Genomic DNA, 18,407 nt, shown 5'->3' on the forward strand with positions numbered 1-18,407 from the left:
TTTAACGTTCGGCTCCGCCCGAACTTACACTTTCTTACTTGTTAAAAATGTATTTAAATAAATCGAGTAAAAGCTCTGAAATTTTAAGAAAGAGCAATTTTTTATAATACATTTACACTAAGCCTTAACTGCAGTTTATGCCTGTCGGAAAAAGGCGATCACAGCTCCGAGGGGGTAATTTCTCTCATAAAGGGCAAGCAATCGAGACCAAAAAAGCTCAAAGTAAGAAATGAACTTTGCTGATCACCTTACGTTAACGTTATTTGCACTTACCTGGGCTCCTAACTGCAATTAAGCGCTTGGTGGAAATGGGCTATTAGTTGTAATTCATAGGGCCCAATATATGAATCTATATAATACAAATGTTTGCCTCAAGGCCTATCGGAAACTGCCGCATATTATATGTGCATTTGATTCTATAAAAGCGCACAAATGCTTCATACAAAAAATAGCTACTACCCTCTAGCATCCCATAAAGGACACAAAAAAAGCAAAGCTTTCTTCTTTATTAGCAAATGTTTTCTTTACTTCTTTAAGCAAAAATTTACTTGCTCCTGGTAACATTGAATCAACATTTCAGAAGTAACATTTCAGAAAAGTTCCAAAAACTCATGGTGGAATAATACCATGCGAAAAGCTTTTCCAAAAACAACCAATCAACACAAACGAAAATGAGCGAGGAAAAAGAAAAACAGTAAACAAACAATGCCAACAAACAGCATCCGAGAAAAGAAAAAAGATAAACAACATTGAAGCTGCCATAGTGAATACGTAACAAGGATATTCGCAAAAAAAAAAAACAATCTTTAGATTGGCAATACAAGGCCAAGTAATGGAAACAAATCAGAGAAGAATCAGTATGCAAAAGCCAATTTAACAAAGGAAAAAGTCAAAGTACTCTAAATTGCGCCGCATCGAAGTGGCGAATTTAGATATTCTTTTAGCAGCTCCTAAAACTATGCAACTACTCCCAACTATAAATCTCAGCCAGCAACTGAGAAAGTAATTTCAGCTAGTCGGAGAAAGTAATCATTGCTGTGTGAACTCATACATATGCAAATGTAGTATAAGCGTTTAGGTTAAAGTATTTTCCTTTAAAGGACGCAGTACGACTTTAAGAAACCTGTAGTGAAGCCAGCTCTTTAACTTGCATGAAGTACAAACATACATATACATATTTTTAAACTAGTACAATAACTGCGCCATCCCGATAAGCAAGAACAAATGAAATTGTAAATGGAAACGAAAATTCATAATGGAAGCGTGTACAAAAGAACGCATTATTTATATTTATTTTATTTATTGACCCTACGCTAAAAGCATATATTGACTCTGCCCGTTTTAGTTCAATTATTTTTTGAATGCAGCTTCCACTAACGCTAATCTCCCACATAGTAGATATAAATGGAGGCCAATTATGGTAGGAGGACTAGAATAATATTAGTCACGAAATTTGAATCAATAAGTTATGAGTAGAGCTCAAATATATGTGCCATCATAGCTATAAGCAAAATACAGTCAGCGTCAAAAAAATGAATACCCTGACGTTTTGACGGTTTTATTTATTTTTATTTACCATACCAAATTTTTCTTATTATTTTATAAAATTATAATTCATTCAGTCGGCCGCTGTGGTTTAGTGGTAAGCAGTGCGCGCTTCCACTCCGCAGGGCCGGGGTTCAAGTCCTGGTCAAAACAACATCGCAAAAAAAAATATAGAAAAAAAGGTTTTTTCTTAACAGCGGTCATCCCTTCGTCAGGCAAGAGCAAACCTCCGAGTGTATTTCTGCCATGAAAAACAGCTTCTCATAAAAATACAATCGCCGTTCGGAGTCAGCGCCACAAATCGGAGGAGAAGCTCGGCCAAGCACTAACACATATTTGTAAGCGCCAATCTATTATATTATATTAATTCATTCAACAGCAAACCCTACAAGAATAGATTTCTTTAAAGAAAGAAAGAATTTTCATCAAAATTTTAAATCTTTCGACTCGATGTCTTAGAAAAATTTTGAGCATGTAATTTTTAGGGCCGTTTTCTTAAGTAACCTGTAAGTTTAAAGCTCACTTTATATTTAAAGGTTGCATTAAAATTTATGGTTGTGTTTGAAGTAAAGCATTTTGTTTTTGGTTTTCAATTGGTTTACAACCAAGAAACAAACATACGGCAAAAACCGATAATAGAAATGCTTAACTTTAGACATAGCTTTATTTTTAATCCAACCTTTAAATATAAAGTGAGCTTTAAAGTTAAAGGTTACTTCAGAAAATGGCCCTTAGTATAGTAAAGTGCAAGTTTCAAGTCGCAAAAAATTACCGTTGATTTTTTTTTTATATTTTTTGTCGTGTTCCGCATTACCTTGCATATAACGCAAGAGCAAAATCTATTTTTACACAAAACTAAACAACTGCTTACTTGAAATTTTTCTAAGAAATCGAATTAGAAAATGTTAAATTTTTGGTGACAATTTTTTGGTATTTCTTGCATTTTCACGAGCTCGGTATGAAAATAAAAAAGTTGATTCTTGTGGTTTTTGCTGTTGGCACTATATCTTTTAATAAGTAAAATTTTTATGAAAAATTTAAACAAATAAACTTTCAAGAAGTCAGGGTATTCATATTTTTGTCGCTTACTGTATATAAACTCATATACACTTTGCTTGTAGTTATTATGCTATATGTTTTTAAGCTGATATTTTAACAAAAGAATCCCTGGTCTTTTCTGCATCTATGGAATGAAATTTCGAGCCACATTACTGCTTTTCCACATATCGATGGCTGAGTGGAAGATCGACCTATCTCGGCAGCCAGTTCGAAAACGCTCTATCTCAAAAAACTTTTTCAAGAACGCCCTATTTTAGAATTTAATTGAAAAACACCCTATCTCAAAATTCGATTCAAAAACGCCCTATCACACTTCAAAATGTATTGAAAATATGCTGATATAGGGCGTTTGGGAATCGGCAGCTGGATAGGGCGTTCTTGAAAAGTTTTTTGAGATAGAGCGTTTTCGAACTGGCTGCCGAGATAGGTCGATCTTCCACTCAGCCATCGATATGTACTTGCGGCAGATTTTAAGGGTTAAAATACAACCTAGATGAATTTAAAAACAATTTTCTGCATGTCTAGGAGATTAACAAGGCGTGTTAACCGCGGTAAAATCTTAAGCTAAACATTTTTTTATGTAAAATAATGATTGAAATGGTTTAGGGGATTTCGAACTACACCGAATTGTTTGTAAACTAATAAAAAAAATATGTAATTAGTCCCCACCCCCGCCCCCAAAGCAATTTTAACTGTTATTTTATATAAAAAAAAAAATAAGCTTAAATATTTCGATTAACACGTTTTGCGAATCCCCTAATTGTAGAAATATAGCTCCACGCAGTGTGCATTTTCAATTAGATATTTTTGCAAATATATTGTTTCATCAAAATCGGACTTTAAATAAGGATTTTCTGAATAACTTGACACTAGCGCCTTCGAGTGGATAAATTGCTAGTTAAATTATTTTTAATATACCTGCAGTACAGATTTCTAATTCTATCAAAATCGTACTGTAAATACAGATTTTATGAATATTTCGATTTTGAAAGATATTGTAGTAGGCCTACAATTGAAATGTGTAGTTCGAGTTAGGGCTTCTTTCTCAATTATCTTCGAGCCATCTATCAAAAATGTAATGTTGCGCGAGGGATCGCTAAATCTTGCTGCTGAACCGTCCATGCCTGACATTTCTTTGTTCATATTTTTACCTACAATTATAGTTTCAGTACTCTGGTGCGCAAATAAGCCAAATTTGCTCAGAAAAGCGGTACCGGCTAAAAGGGAGATTGTTCTCTCAAACAAAGAGGAGACAGGGTTGATATTTATTATCTGACCAGATATATAATAGATACGAGATCTGCTTTTGTACTAATCTTTGTACTAATCCAGATGCCTTTGTTCAGACCCCAATTTTTGTCTATGGTTCTTTTACAGAGTACAAAGCTATGGAAGTCTTCTCATAATGCTGACCTATGTTCGGCGTTCTTTCGTTTTGCCCTTGAAACTTAAAGCATATCCGTTTATATTCCTTTTAGGGCAAAATTTTTTTAAAGTGCTTAAGTTCCATTCTACGTCTCATGATTGTCCTTGTCGCGGGGCTAGACCTTAAGTGGTGACATGGTTGCCCTAAGGGGTTTCCATGTCGGCATGAACTAACAGGGATGCTTCGCATGGGAACCTGTGTAGGACATGTGCTTACGCAGTTTCCGATGTGAAGATTACCGTACCAACGAGCCCAGGGGGGTTTCGCGTTGCGAGGCTACGGGTGTCACAATCCCGGGTACCCCAGTCCTGAGTAGGTGGAGGCTCAACTGGAAGAAGAGTCTAGGGCTTTCGAGAGTCATACCAAAGACTTTAAAAATGGTGCCACGGGGAACAGATGCCCCCGGAGTGTGTTCGTTGGCGAGACGAGCAAAACTGGTGACACAAGCAAGGCTTGCAAGGCTGGCAAGGCAAACACTGACATGGCTTACACGACTAGAAAATGGAAAAAATGGTGAAAATGGTGATAATGTTGAATTGGAGGAAAAGTGTGGTGGAAACCGCTGGTAATGGTGGAAAAGTTGCGCAGGTTGAGCAATTCGATCCGTTTCGAAAGCTGAGCTGTGTCACCGCTCCTGGATGCGGAGGGTGCCCACAAGCAAGGCGAGTAGGACGTGTGAGATGAGCAAGATGGAGCAAGATGGTGAATGTGTGTTGAGCAATTCGATCCGTTGCGAAAGCTGAGCTGTGTCACCGCTCCTGGATGTGGAGGGTGCCCACAAGCGAGGCGAGTAGGACGTGTGAGATGAGCAAGATGTTGAATGTGTGTCGAGCAACTCGATCGGTCGGAAGTTGAGCAAGTGGTGTCATCGCTCCTGGATGCGGAGGGTGCCCTCGAGCGAGGCGAACGTGTGAGACGAGCAAGACGGAGTATGAATGGGGAGTGAAGTAGTTGTGTAAGTCGTTCTAGTGTGAGCTGAGTCAGTTAAGTGGGTCAGGGTGAGTTGAGCCAGTCCAGCAAATCTCGCCGGCGAGCATTACTCCGGTCTGTTCATGGGTACGGCCCCTTCGGGGAGTATCGTGGTGGCTGTGGTTTAAACCCAAATGCGGTGAGAGTCGTGTTGGCTCGGTGTGGAGTTGCACTGCAACCGGGTGCCGGACCCATAGCACGGCAGAGGTTTAGGTAGGCCTCGAACCCTACCAAGGTGGTTAGTGTGTCCATTCCACACTGCCAAATGGTACCGAGATGCTTGCATTTCGGGGCGCAGATCTTCGCATTGAATTGATCCGTTGAGCTTTAGGGGCTCCGTGGAGATTGGACGGCATTGGATTGCTGCAGGTACTCACGTTAAACCTAAAACTACATCTACGTCTCATGATGCATATTGTTCGATATAGATAACAAGGCTGTTATATCTTCATCCTAATCCGAGTTTCAATAAATCTTTTACATAAAAGAATTCACATCAAACTATAAGATTATCTTTACTCTAACAACTTACCCTTGAGTCCTCGCTCTCCAGGTGGTCCCTGTGCACCCTTTGGTCCCGATGCACCATCCTTACCATCTTTACCGTTCAATCCATCTCGACCATCCAAACCTGGCAACCCATCTTTGCCCGGTATACCATCAGCACCTGCACGGCCGGGTACACCATCTAGGACAGGCTCACCAGGTACACCATCACGACCATCAAGTCCAGCTCGCCCCGGTATACCAATGTCACCTTTGGGTCCACGTGGTCCTATAGGCCCATTTGCGCCATCTACTCCTCGCGGTCCCGGTAGTCCGACATCACCGCGATTGCCTTTTGGCCCAGGAATGCCCGGCAGACCAGGCGGTCCGGTGGGGCCCTTGGCACCCGCAGGGCCAGGTGGACCTTGTGGCGCCGGTGGACAGTAGTCTTGAGTGCCTTTGCAGAATCCGGTTATGATTTTTTCCTGGTAAAAAAAAATCCAAGTTTTTCTATTTAATTTCAAAGGAAGAAAGCCAAATATTTATGTATTGCATAATGTTTTCAACAGGTATTTATTATATTTCAAACAGGGACGGTAACAGTTACAGCTTTTATTAAAAAAATCGCTCTGTAAAAATTATTTTTTTACTTTTATTTAATTACTCCTTAAACAACCGTCATTTCTGACTTTTATTCTATAAATCCAGGGTAACAATTATTTTTGATTTTTATTTAAATAATCTGCAAATAACAGTAAATTCTTGATTTTTAAATTATACGTCTTAGATAACAGTTATGGAAGACTTTTATTTATAAAGGTCATAAATAAAAATCAGTCACTGGCCTTTATTTTTTAAATCATACTTATAAAAGCCATTTGTATAAGTCGCAGTAAACTTTTGTTTCCCAACACAGTCTTAACTGCGAAAAATGTTAGTGACTTTTATATGGATGATTTAAAAAGTACAAGTCGGTGACTAATTTATATTGATGACCTTTAAAAGTAAAAGTCATTGACTGATGTTTATTTATGACTTTTACAAATAAATGTCCTCAATAACTGTTATCTAAGATATATAAAATAAAAATTAAAAATAATTGTTATTCTGGAATGGTAATATAAAAACCAAAAATAATAGTTATTCTTTTTAATTTTGCAAAAAATTGCAAATAAAAACTTATTTTCAAATTTGAGACTCGGTAAAAAAAGCAATCGATTGGTATGTATCACTTCGTTGTAGAACATTTTCTTCATAGTGAATTTTTCCTTGACAATTTTCATCAATAACTGTTATGTTCGGTCCCTGATTTCAAGTTCTTTCGATTTAAATATCAGCCGTGCATATCGAAAAAAAAAAACAAGCATCACCTATCTTTGCATTTTTAAAGCTTAAGTTTAAACTCTTTATTTATGCTAAATACTCACAGCTTGCACTCTCACTTACCGGCACACGACAGTAGGTATTTAGGTAAATCCACTCATCACCTCCCGGCGCTGCACCCTTCAGCCCTGTACGTTTGCGTATTTCCTTATCCTGCTCTTCGAGCACTTTACGGTGATCCGGGTTGAAAAATTCAATAACGGGATCAGCTAAAAAGACCGCAAAAAGAAAATCAATGAAATATTTACATTTTCATGAAAATTTAAGTGGAAAGAAAAAAGTTGTAATGCGTTTCTGCACAGGAAGAAAAGGTAAGCTGAAGGATAAACTGAGCACACAAATACATACATTAAATACATAAAAAATGGCACTCAGCCGACCAAATTGCATGGCGGCGATTGGGTGAAGATGTAGTTAAGCTGAGGATGCTGGCCACACCTTTCGACCATGAGTACAGGAAATTAAAAGGAGTCTGGCAATCAGAAACGAAAAAATGCAAATTTAAGGTNTAAATACATAAAAAATGGCACTCAGCCGACCAAATTGCATGGCGGCGATTGGGTGAAGATGTAGTTAAGCTGAGGATGCTGGCCACACCTTTCGAGAATGAGTACAGGAAATTAAAAGGAGTCTGGCAATCAGAAACGAAAAAATGCAAATTTAAGGTGCACTTCAATTTTACATTTTTTTTTAAGGGGCACTGTCGGCTTGCTGAGTGAAAGATATCGATGTTAAAACTACAAGTAGCTATTAATACCCATTTACATATGTATGTATGTACATTGCAAATCGCAGCTATCAGTGCAGATACTACTTGACAACGTCGAAAGGCACATTGGACGTTTGTTCGGAATTTCTGCGAATTTAATGAAATTGTAAAAGTTTTTAACTCTGATAGATTTAAGTATCTTTTCACAGCAAACATTTGTACATACTATTTATTTAACGTACAATGGTCAGATTCACTTATACATATATGGGTCATTCCATTGTGGCTGGTAAGACATTTTACTTCAGAATACGATCAATCGTGAATTATAACTATGTCGTCGGAACTTATGAAACAGCGAAAGATATTTTTTGACGTAGAACGATAACAAATGTATAAAATTGCCTTAACAAAAATACCAAACGATTTCCAAGTTTTGGGTAACTATCATTTGAATGAATGTGATTTGTGGTACACCTTTGTGCACTGAAAGACGAATTTTAGCCAAAACACTTGAATTTCACTAAAGCTGTTTTTGTGTTTTGTAAAATATGAACTATACGCTTTTATTTTAAAAAATATTTAAATTTATGATTGGTGTAAAGTAATTATGCATAAAGTAAAAATTTCCATAAACGAAAATTACAACTTACTTTCTTTTAAATATCCTGCAACTGATTAATGAAGCCATTAAAAAGAGGTTACTATTGAAATAGAGATAATTAGGGCATTTAAAAATTTTATGTCGTTTCCACTTTTAAATACATGGAATGACCGATGTATGGAAGTATAAATGCGTACATAGCACTCAGTTATTTATTTGATTTATGCACAATCTTACATACATATTACAGTACATAAGTATATGTGTACGTATGTATATGTGTTTTATAGACCCTAGTAAATGAGGTCATGATCTCAACTTACCCTGCTTAAACTTTTTGAATTGAAAGCTAGGCTAAAGTTTTCTCCCAATCTCGTATAAAACTTTATTACACTTCGTCAAAATTTGCCCAGAGATAATTCACCTTTGCGCCAACTTAAAGCGCGTTTACAAAATAAAGTTCACAGACGAATGAAATTAAAATTGATGGCCGAAGGAGACTTGAATTTGGGAATAAGTACGAATAAATGTGTCTAGTATATTTGGATAAAAGATTTTATTTCACAAACTGGCTCATAAAGAAAACTTGGCGCTTTATTTTCTTCAGTTCATGAGAGAAAATCGAAATTTAATATGATGAAGATTTCTGGTTTCAGATATTTTTCCGCACACAAACGACGTAACTATGTACATGCACCGGCGCACAAGTTTTTTAAATATTTACAATATTTCTCAAATCACAGTTTTTTGGTAAATTTTTTGTAAATAAACTTATTATGCTATAACTACTACAACCGTGCTAACAAATCTAACAATTTTCATTCGAAATTCAACCTTTTTTAATCAGATTTTTTAGGGTATGCAGTTTTATAGCCCATGACATTTTAATATAACAAAGCGACTAAGAATTCGCATTGATTTTTAGTGTAATTTTTTTGCCGCCTGTTTAACACCACGTAATCAGATTTGTATTGTTCGATATCGATGGTTCGTGTTGTTCTCATCGCGCCAGTGATGCTAACGCAGGCCAGTCGGTGTACCTCGCTGAACTTGGCCTGCGTGGACTTCGCTTCGCTTCTTTCTTGGGTTTGGAGATGACATCATGCATCCGCCTTGCCAGTTAGGTCTAATGCCCAATTCCGGCCCATAAGCTTCCGGGAGGTGCAGAACAGAGGCCAGGCCTTTTGAATAGTTTTATCTGGGCGCGGATTCATGGATAATTTCTAGTTATTTGGCTTCTTTAGAAAAGTGTATCTTTTCAGCTTGAAGGAATGGTCCTAGTAATTTGTCCCTTTTCCTTTTCCTTGAGAAAAAGATTATGCTAGTCTTCTTGGGGTTTACGTTTAAACCATTGTTGCTGCACAAATTGACGACTATGTTCACCGCATTCTGTAGGAGGTTGGAGATAGCATCTTCGAACCTACCTTTGATTAGGAAAATGTCAGCCGCATACCCTTAACGTTGAGGCCGTTTTCTCTAAGAAGGCAGAGTAGTTCCTGTACCACCATGGACCATAGCAGAGGGGAGATCACTAACCCCTGCGGGCAACCTTTCGTAGCTAAGAATCTGACTCTTTCCTGTCCTAGAGTGGAAGTAATGGTTCTAGATTTAATGNAAGGAATGGTCCTAGTAATTTGTCCCTTTTCCTTTTCCTTGAGAAAAAGACAATGCTAGTCTTCTTGGGGTTTACGTTTAAACCATTGTTGCTGCACAAATTGACGACTATGTTCACCGCATTCTGTAGGAGGTTGGATAAAGTGTCTTCGAACCTACCTCTGATTAGGATTTAAGTACCTTTGCTATCAAGCGGCATGTGGTTTCATCAACCCCTTTGCGTGCGCAATTGTGTATTAATGAATGTTCCATTTTGTCGAAAGCGCCCTCCACATCCAAGAAACATTCCACCGCCACCTCTTTGTCCACCGTTTTTTCCATATTTTTGGCCTATGTGCGCTTTTATTCGAAACCTAAATGTGTGGGTACCGAGTATCGAGAGTACTGGATACTTAAAAGTATTGATTCAGCACATCACTATTGCTGTCAACTCGACTGTGACGTCAGCAAAACAGCTGATTCTGTCAAATTAACTGAGAGCCGATTAGCGGTATTGCCATCGGCGCCACCTTCTGTATTCTCTCCACCGTGGCTTTAACCGAGGCCTGCGAAATGATATCGCGCACAGCTAATCACCAATAACTTATTACTTATTTACCTTAAAAGTTTGCCTACTTCACAGCTGCATTCAAAACCCCTTATTCTTCTGCTTATTTGGCCGCTTTAACCGCCTAAGCGATTTTGGCCGGGTTAAAAAACCCTTAGCTTTCGTCTCATCATTCCCTTTATACATATATTACAAACAACGCTGATGGTTTGCCAGTGCGCGAACGGCCACATAAACTAGAATGTGAAAACGTTGGGTTTTCTATTTTTTTCCTGGCCTACCTATCGGGTTGGTAGCTAAAAACAGTTAGGTAATACTAATAATTTTCACTGATCTCTTTAACATATTCTATGGAACTTATGCTTTCGATTGGTATATATATATAATTTTTTCATTAAGCAAATGAGTGCAAAACGAAAAGAAAAAAATTATTTTTGAATATTTATTTAAAAATATCCTGACTAGGATTTTTTCAGCGAACCCACCCCGCGAAATATTTCCTAATACGTTAAATTTCATACAAAGTAGATTTCATCCATTAAACAGATGGGTGAAGGTCCGTGCCCTTGTCGGATCTTCTACTATATAATAACTGTTCTGAGTTGAAATTTTAAGAATTTTACAGAGATTTTTATATATTAAGTATTACAACCTGAAACTAATTCAAACCAATTTGCGTCATACGCTAACAGTTTAAATATCAAATTAGGATTCCATATTCTCAAAATCAAAGCTACGTGGCAAATTGCTTTTGCTAACATACACACCGACACCGCCACCAATAAACAGCAAAATCATATTAGGTACAAAATCTTTAAGAGAGGTTAAATGAGCGTAGCTACGGGCATTCGCAATCCCATTAACTTTTATTTCAAACAGTTTACTTAACAATTTCAAAGCGCAAATTGCTTACAGGCATACCTTGGTATGCACATATAGACATACATGCATACGTTAATATATGTATATATGTTAATATATACATATATTAAAAGAGATAAGCTGAAAGCACACNCATTCGCAATCCCATTAACTTTTATTTCAAACAGTTTACTTAACAATTTCAAAGCGCAAATTGCTTACAGGCATACCTTGGTATGCACATACATACATACATACATGCATACGTACATATGTTAATATATACATATATTAAAAGAGATAAGCTGAAAGCACATGTACGATTTGAAATCTAACATTGTAACAACCTCAAAAACACATTTTGGGGAAGGTAAAAATACATACGAATATATGTATTTACTTTGAACAGTCAGCAAAATATGCTTACATTTCACTAATGACTTCAAAGAACAGCGTATGTAAGACCATGTATATATATTTAGATTAACATGCGTGTTCATAATAGATGTAAGTATGTGCATATGCGTACATATGTTAATTTTTAACTCACTTTCTCAATGTTTTGCCATTTAAATGAGTGTTTGATTTCGTGTAATACAGTGATTACCTCGAAACTCTGCCTCTTTCAACGCATGGAAATTTACTGGGGCGTATACGTAACTTACAAAGCAATTTACATAAAATTTTGCATACACAAATATTTGTACATATGTACATACATACATACATATGTAGATATTCAAATTCCTAGTTTGTGGTCTAACGGAATGTACGCAAAACCACCAAATATAATTTTATTTGGATTAGATTGTTTTTTTCGTTTATTTGCGGCGACATTTTGTGGTATTTTTTTTTGCAGCCACAGAAATGCCAGTGTAAATGGCAGATTTGTGAAAGTTTACTCAACTTTTTTTAATAAAATGTTGTCCATATTAATGTTTAAAGTTTACTTTGAAATGCTTAAACTTTTATGTGGATTTGTTATCATTTAAATAGAAATAAGGTAAAACCAAGCCATGTTAAATAAGTAGGTAGTAGCAGGAGAGCAGTTATTTTGAGTTTTTTTTTTTCAAAATTATTTGGTTACTAAACTGTCATATGTATATTATAATTTTTTTCACAAAAATTTTTTAATTTGCAAAATGTATTTGCATGTAAATCTTCAAAAACGAAGCGATTGCAAGCCTGCATTATCGCTGATAACTGGGCTATACAAAGGATGTATTGATGCTTTTGGAATGAAACAGATTTACAAAAAAAGAGAGCTGCACCAATTTTTATTCTTTTCTTAATATTCTTATTTAAATTTGTGTTTACAATTCACACCGCCCACAATGATATTTATAGGAAATAGCCTGTTTTGTGACACTTTAAATATCAAAAGCAACAACCAAATACACATGAATGTTTTTTTCGCTCATTTGCCTTGGGTAAAACATATTACACTAAGTGCTACCCCACTGCGTATACGCAATTTCTGACTACACATGTATGTAGGAGTAAGCGTGGCCTTTCGGTCTAACTTGTGTACTGGGAGCACTTGCTTTCGCCATAAATTTACAAAATATGCCAAGCGCCACCGAACCGTGAAAACTAAAATACTCATTTATATTATAGTCTGTATGAATTGCGCACCTAAAACTTACAAAACCCCGAAAGAGGTGCATATCGATATCTTTATATTGCGTGTTTTGTAGACTAAACAGTAGTGTGTGAATGCCTATGCATTTTTTTCGTCATCAATGCTTTTTTAAATTATTATTTATTTACTGAGTTTATTTTTTGCTTGAAAAATAATCGTTATTTTTTTCGTTCAAATTTTGGTNGAGTTTATTTTTTGCTTGAAAAATAATCGTAATTTTTTTCGTTCAAATTTTGGTTTTTAATTTTTTCCAAAGTAGCTTATGGATTTTTCCTTAAAGAGCGGTAGTGAGCTTAAAAATCGTTAAATAAATAGTATTCAAACTATAATTTGATACCCTGAAGGATAAGGACTGATTCATACTAAGCGTAACGCAAATCCAAATACAAAGAGGATGGATACAAAGACGAACACGAAAGCGAACATGCATATGAAGGCAATTACGAATACGAAAAAGAAGACCGAACACGGTGACAAAGGTGAAAACCAATAAAAATATGAAGCCGAACANTTCCAAAGTAGCTTATGGATTTTTCCTTAAAGAGCGGTAGTGAGCTTAAAAATCGTTAAATAAATAGTATTCAAACTATAATTTGATACCCTGAAGGATAAGGACTGATTCATACTAAGCGTAACGCAAATCCAAATACAAAGAGGATGGATACAAAGACGAACACGAAAGCGAACATGCATATGAAGGCAATTACGAATACGAAAAAGAAGACCGAACACGGTGACAAAGGTGAAAGCCAATAAAAATATGAAGCCGAACACGAATACGAAGAGGAATACGAGGACTAAAATCAAAAGAAAGACCGCGTGGAATACTATGACAGATGTGATTACGTAAAGAAAAACAGAAGAGAAGATAATTAAGAAGCTGAGGGCGAGGATAAATATGAACGCAGCACGGGTACGAATAAGAGTACGAAGACGTATGAGAAAACGAATACGAACACGAAGATGAAAACGAAAACGAAAACGACTGCACATGCGAACACGAATACGAAGGTAAACACGAAAACGAGAACTGCCGTTACAATCCCGATGACCATAACAATTAGCATTACCTTTACCATTATCTACCATTATCAATAGCTTTACCATTATCATTTTCATTACCATTACCATTGCCATTACCATTACCATTGCCATTACCATTACTATTGCCATTACCCTTACAATCGCCAGTACCATTACCACATTACTGTTACCTTTACCAGTGCCATTACTATTACAATTGCCATTAATATTACCATTACCATTACCAGCACCAATACCGTAAAGATTACCAATACCATTACTATTAAAACTAACTTTATCTTTAGCATTTGCTTGAAAAAATTTTGTTTTATTTTCTAAGCAAAAAATTAAACTTCAAAAATAACGATTATTTTCAGACCAATAAAAAAACTCAGAAAAATTTTTAAACTTTTTTTTTTAACAAAATAAAAATTAGTGCCGCTGAAGGTGGTTCGAGTAACAAAAAGGATTTTGGTTTACTGCTTGTTTCACATTTCTCTTTCAACATGATTTTTTTGTTAAAATTTATAAAATAATCATTGTTTGCGGTCGCTACTTTAAACCTTAAACTCTTCACATAATTTACCTGCGAGCCTTTTTCTTGATTAATATAAATCCATAAGTATAGTGCAATACAATCGCTCGTTTAAGTCACACAGCACTATATACTTACTGCTTCTGTACGCGCACATACTTACTACATATAAGTAGTAAAATAAGCATCCTCTGCATAATAACGGATTACTCAAGCGTGCGCCATCGAACCGCCAAAGTAGATCCGTAAGCAAAATGAAAATGCATTGAAGAAAATGTATTGTGGCCACCACTAACGCTGTTGCAACCCAACCGAACACAAAATAAAATATGATGCGGAATAATGATAAAAGCAAGCTGATGGCTATTTGCAAATTTCAGCCACAAGGGACACGACTATTATAAAGGAAAAAAAAGTTTAAATATAACAGCCAAGTGACTTGTTATAAATACTAGCAACAGCGGCAGCAAGCGCAATCGCCATCTCTGGTGGCATGATTATTAATAAAGAGTGTAATCATTTTTCTGGCGCTCATAAAAAAAAAAAACCAAATAAATAATAAAAATTTATAAACAGCGGCAATACTACAGGTAAATAAACATAGTGAACGAGAAATAAAAAAATTTATAAATAAACATTTTTCAATTGCATTGCACGCCATTAGCGACGCCTTCCTTCCCCAGAGCACTCACTATCCCCACTCATTTTCTGCACTTTATCACAAACACATCGACCTTCCTCTGCATGCCTTTCAACTCACTTACCGTGCATGGACGCCGGCGAGGAAGCAATATCACGACGTAGTCTTCTTGCAGCGTGACTCACGCCACTCTGCTCGGCCATAGTTTTTCCATCATTCGTTGTCGTTGTAGTTGGCGTATCTGCAGCGTGTCTGGCATGGTCCACATACTTGCGCTCGTTTTTCACCAATGTGCCATCGCTTGCTACCATCACTGCTGCTGCCGGTAGTGTCGTAGTCGTCGGCATTCCCGCTGCCGCTGCCGTCGCTCGAATTGTGCTGGAAAGGAAAAGAATATAAAATTTGATAAAAATTAAAGAATAACTCGAGAGGAGAAAAATTACAAAAAAAAATAAACATTTTATCATTGTTGTGTTGGAAGGAATCTTGCAATTTTTGTCATAACAATATACTATAAGTAGAGTAGATAAAACAAAAATTTAGTGCAATTAGAGCAGCGGCGCCAAGGGGTCGAGACGCTGACAACCGGTGTTGCTTATGAATGCGGCTTAGAATAAAATAAAATTCTTAAGAATATAACTAAAGTGCATAATGCGAACGGCGAGGAAAACGATAGGTCGGCTATCAAGCGGCAGAAAAGCTCCGCTAAAGGCGATAAACCGCTTCGCAAGCCAGGATAACAGCGACAACAAAACCCAAATATACCGACTGGGTGTAGGAATGTACACGAGGTATCTAAGCCGACGGAAAAGAGTCAGAGCTACATATCCAAAATCAACAAATAGGCGAAAGACTTGCTGTACACCAAGAGAGCATGGCAAAATAACTTGTAGTGTGGGAATCGTATATCAACGGTTAAAGAAGCCTAACCGAAAAGGCGGCAACTTGAACACGCTAGAAAGAGTCGAGGTCGAGAAAGACCTAAATCTTGACTGAATTAAAGGTAATGGAGTAGGCAGCTAAAGATGGCGATGAGGCTGTGGAAAAAGCGAAGGAGGTGAGGACGCTTTAGGCGGAAAGTGAATTATTTCGTTCGAAAATGGGGGACCTACGCAACCCTCCGCAGCAAGAGAGACAGAAAGTCAAAACGGGGTATGGCCCTCTCAATGGGGTAGGTCTGGCAAACCTACGGAGAAGACCGACTTGTTATTCCTTATGAATTTAGAGATTCCAGTGTGAACTTTAGAACCACACTGAATAGCAAGCTGTCGTAGAAACTCAATATGCCGCATGAACTAGTAGAGATTTGTACTAGTAAACAAAAATGTTGCAAGTTATTGCGGAACTTTTATGTTGAGCCACGTTAAATTTGAAAAATATGTCAAAATGACAAAACCTAAAAATTCATTGAAACATGTAAACAAGACGAATTCATACAAGATGATAGCAGCAGCGCAAAAACAAAAACAAAAAACACTAAAAAATTTAACGCACGGTGACAATCAGAACACGAAAAAATGTAAAACCAACACATCATTTTGACAATCGGCACTATTCGCCTTGAAATCAGCCGCTTCGGTAACACCACCTTGTATGAATTCGCCTTGCGGGTAAGCATTTGAAAGCGAAATTGTACGGCAAAACTCAAGTGCTAAGTAAAATAAAATTGGGCGGAGATTTCGCGATTGGAGCAACGAGCTCCAGTGAGGTACATATTTATGTAAAAGTTATAAACGAATTATAAATTCCTGCACGTCTGAAATAGATTGACAAATCGCATTTTGGAAGACAGAAGAACAAATTTGAAAAGTAAAAACTTGAGTGCGATTTTTTGTTTACGTTCTCAACACAAACATTTCAATTATAAAATAAAATGAAAAGTTCAATAAAGGTTTTTTTCTAATTAATTTATTTTGCATAAGCAAATACGAATGCAGATATTCGTAACATCCCTAAGACGAAGAGTTATCGGTCGAACTTTTTAAAAGGGAATCCACTTAAAACGAAAACTTTTTAACTGCTTGCGCTTGTTTGTGTATATGTACCCAACTATGCAAGTTGACGTGCTTGAGTACCTCTTTTGAATATCAAATTAGTTGTAGTTGGGTGTAACAAGCGCGAATAATGAATAATGTATAACATATGTATGTATGATTCCTGCTCTCTGCCGTCTCTCTCCTGTACTACTAAGCATTTTACTGTTTTCCTACGCTATTAACAGTTGTTTTTTTTATATTCGCTGACTCATTGCTCCATAAACTGTATTACATAAGTATTTAGTAAGATATTACTGCACGTTGTATTTTACGTGTTGCCCTTTGCGTGTTACAGGTTCAAGGTTAATTCGTCTTCGCAGACGGCCTTGGGTGGCTAGATACATATGTACGTCAATGTGAACGTCATCAGCCGATTGTAAAAGTACAGCTACGCTTCAGAAGCAGCTCACACTTGGGTATAACTAAATACAAGCGCGTGAGGACTGCCATCAATTTGTCTATCGTTTTCGCTAACTTGCATTTTGACGCTGTTTTTGGCGGCGGTGAACAAATTTTTGGCAACAGCGTAAGCTTATTTGCATTTTATTGACTATTTGCGCCAGCAATATGTTCTTGAATTAATTAAGTGGATTTTCAAATTGCTATGGAAACTCACTCAGTTCGCTGGAGGTTTTGGCATTATTATCGTAATGTGTGAGGTTCGAACACCACCACCCCGAAATGCCTGCGGAAAAATTTAAGAAAATTTGATTTTCGTTTCGTTAGTTGTGTAAACCAAGACACTACTCTTTTTATTTCCGTATGTATGAATTTTCAACAATTTGCGAAAATCTGATATATTTTGTTTGAATTTTAAGGCTTTCGAAGCTTTCAAAGGGTAAAAATATTTGGACTCAAATTGCTTCTTTCAGCATTTTGCAAATTCGGTATCATTCAGAGTTTCAACGTGAACCACTCCTGAACGGCTCGTTGTGACGTACATAAAAAAAACTAACAGGGCAATTCTGGCAACTATCTTTCAACTCAGCGCTGTTTTTCGAAAGACAAAAGTGTTTCGTAAGACAAATGTCAATTCTGGCAACGAAGAGATCTTAACGTTATGCTCTTTGCATTTTAATAATAAGTTTTTTAATAATTAAGTTAAATTTAGAAAATATATATATTTTTTGTAACAGTAAAAATGAAAAAAAATGAAAACAAATTTAATCAAAAAAGAAGGAAATAGTACATAAAACTTAAATTAGATTAAAAATAATTTTATATAAATAAAGGAAAAGGAACAATTAAAAAAATTTAATAAGATTCTAAAACGTAAATTAAATAAAACAAGTAAGAAAGTCTAAGTTCGGGCGAAGCCGAACATTAAA

At 36.5% G+C, this 18,407-nt stretch overlaps 1 protein-coding gene across 1 annotated transcript in view; it reads right to left on the reverse strand.

Moving 5' to 3' along the window:
• Positions 1–18,407, reverse strand: part of LOC108374548 (uncharacterized) — a gene marked incomplete at its 3' end in the record, with an annotated part of 26,144 nt that overhangs the window by 2,958 nt on the left and 4,779 nt on the right. Inside the window, exons 2-4 of the mRNA XM_017630526.1 lie at positions 15,168–15,421; positions 6,932–7,077; positions 5,532–5,970 (exon numbers count right to left, since the gene is read on the reverse strand). Of these exons, the coding sequence (XP_017486015.1) occupies positions 5,532–5,970; positions 6,932–7,077; positions 15,168–15,421 (839 nt within the window). The remainder of the gene's footprint in view (positions 1–5,531; positions 5,971–6,931; positions 7,078–15,167; positions 15,422–18,407) is intronic.

Source organism: Rhagoletis zephyria, unplaced genomic scaffold (genome assembly GCF_001687245.7).
Source record: "Rhagoletis zephyria isolate East Lansing unplaced genomic scaffold, Rhagoletis_zephyria_1.1 Rzeph_scaffold_07827, whole genome shotgun sequence".
Lineage (NCBI taxonomy): Eukaryota > Metazoa > Arthropoda > Insecta > Diptera > Tephritidae > Rhagoletis > Rhagoletis zephyria.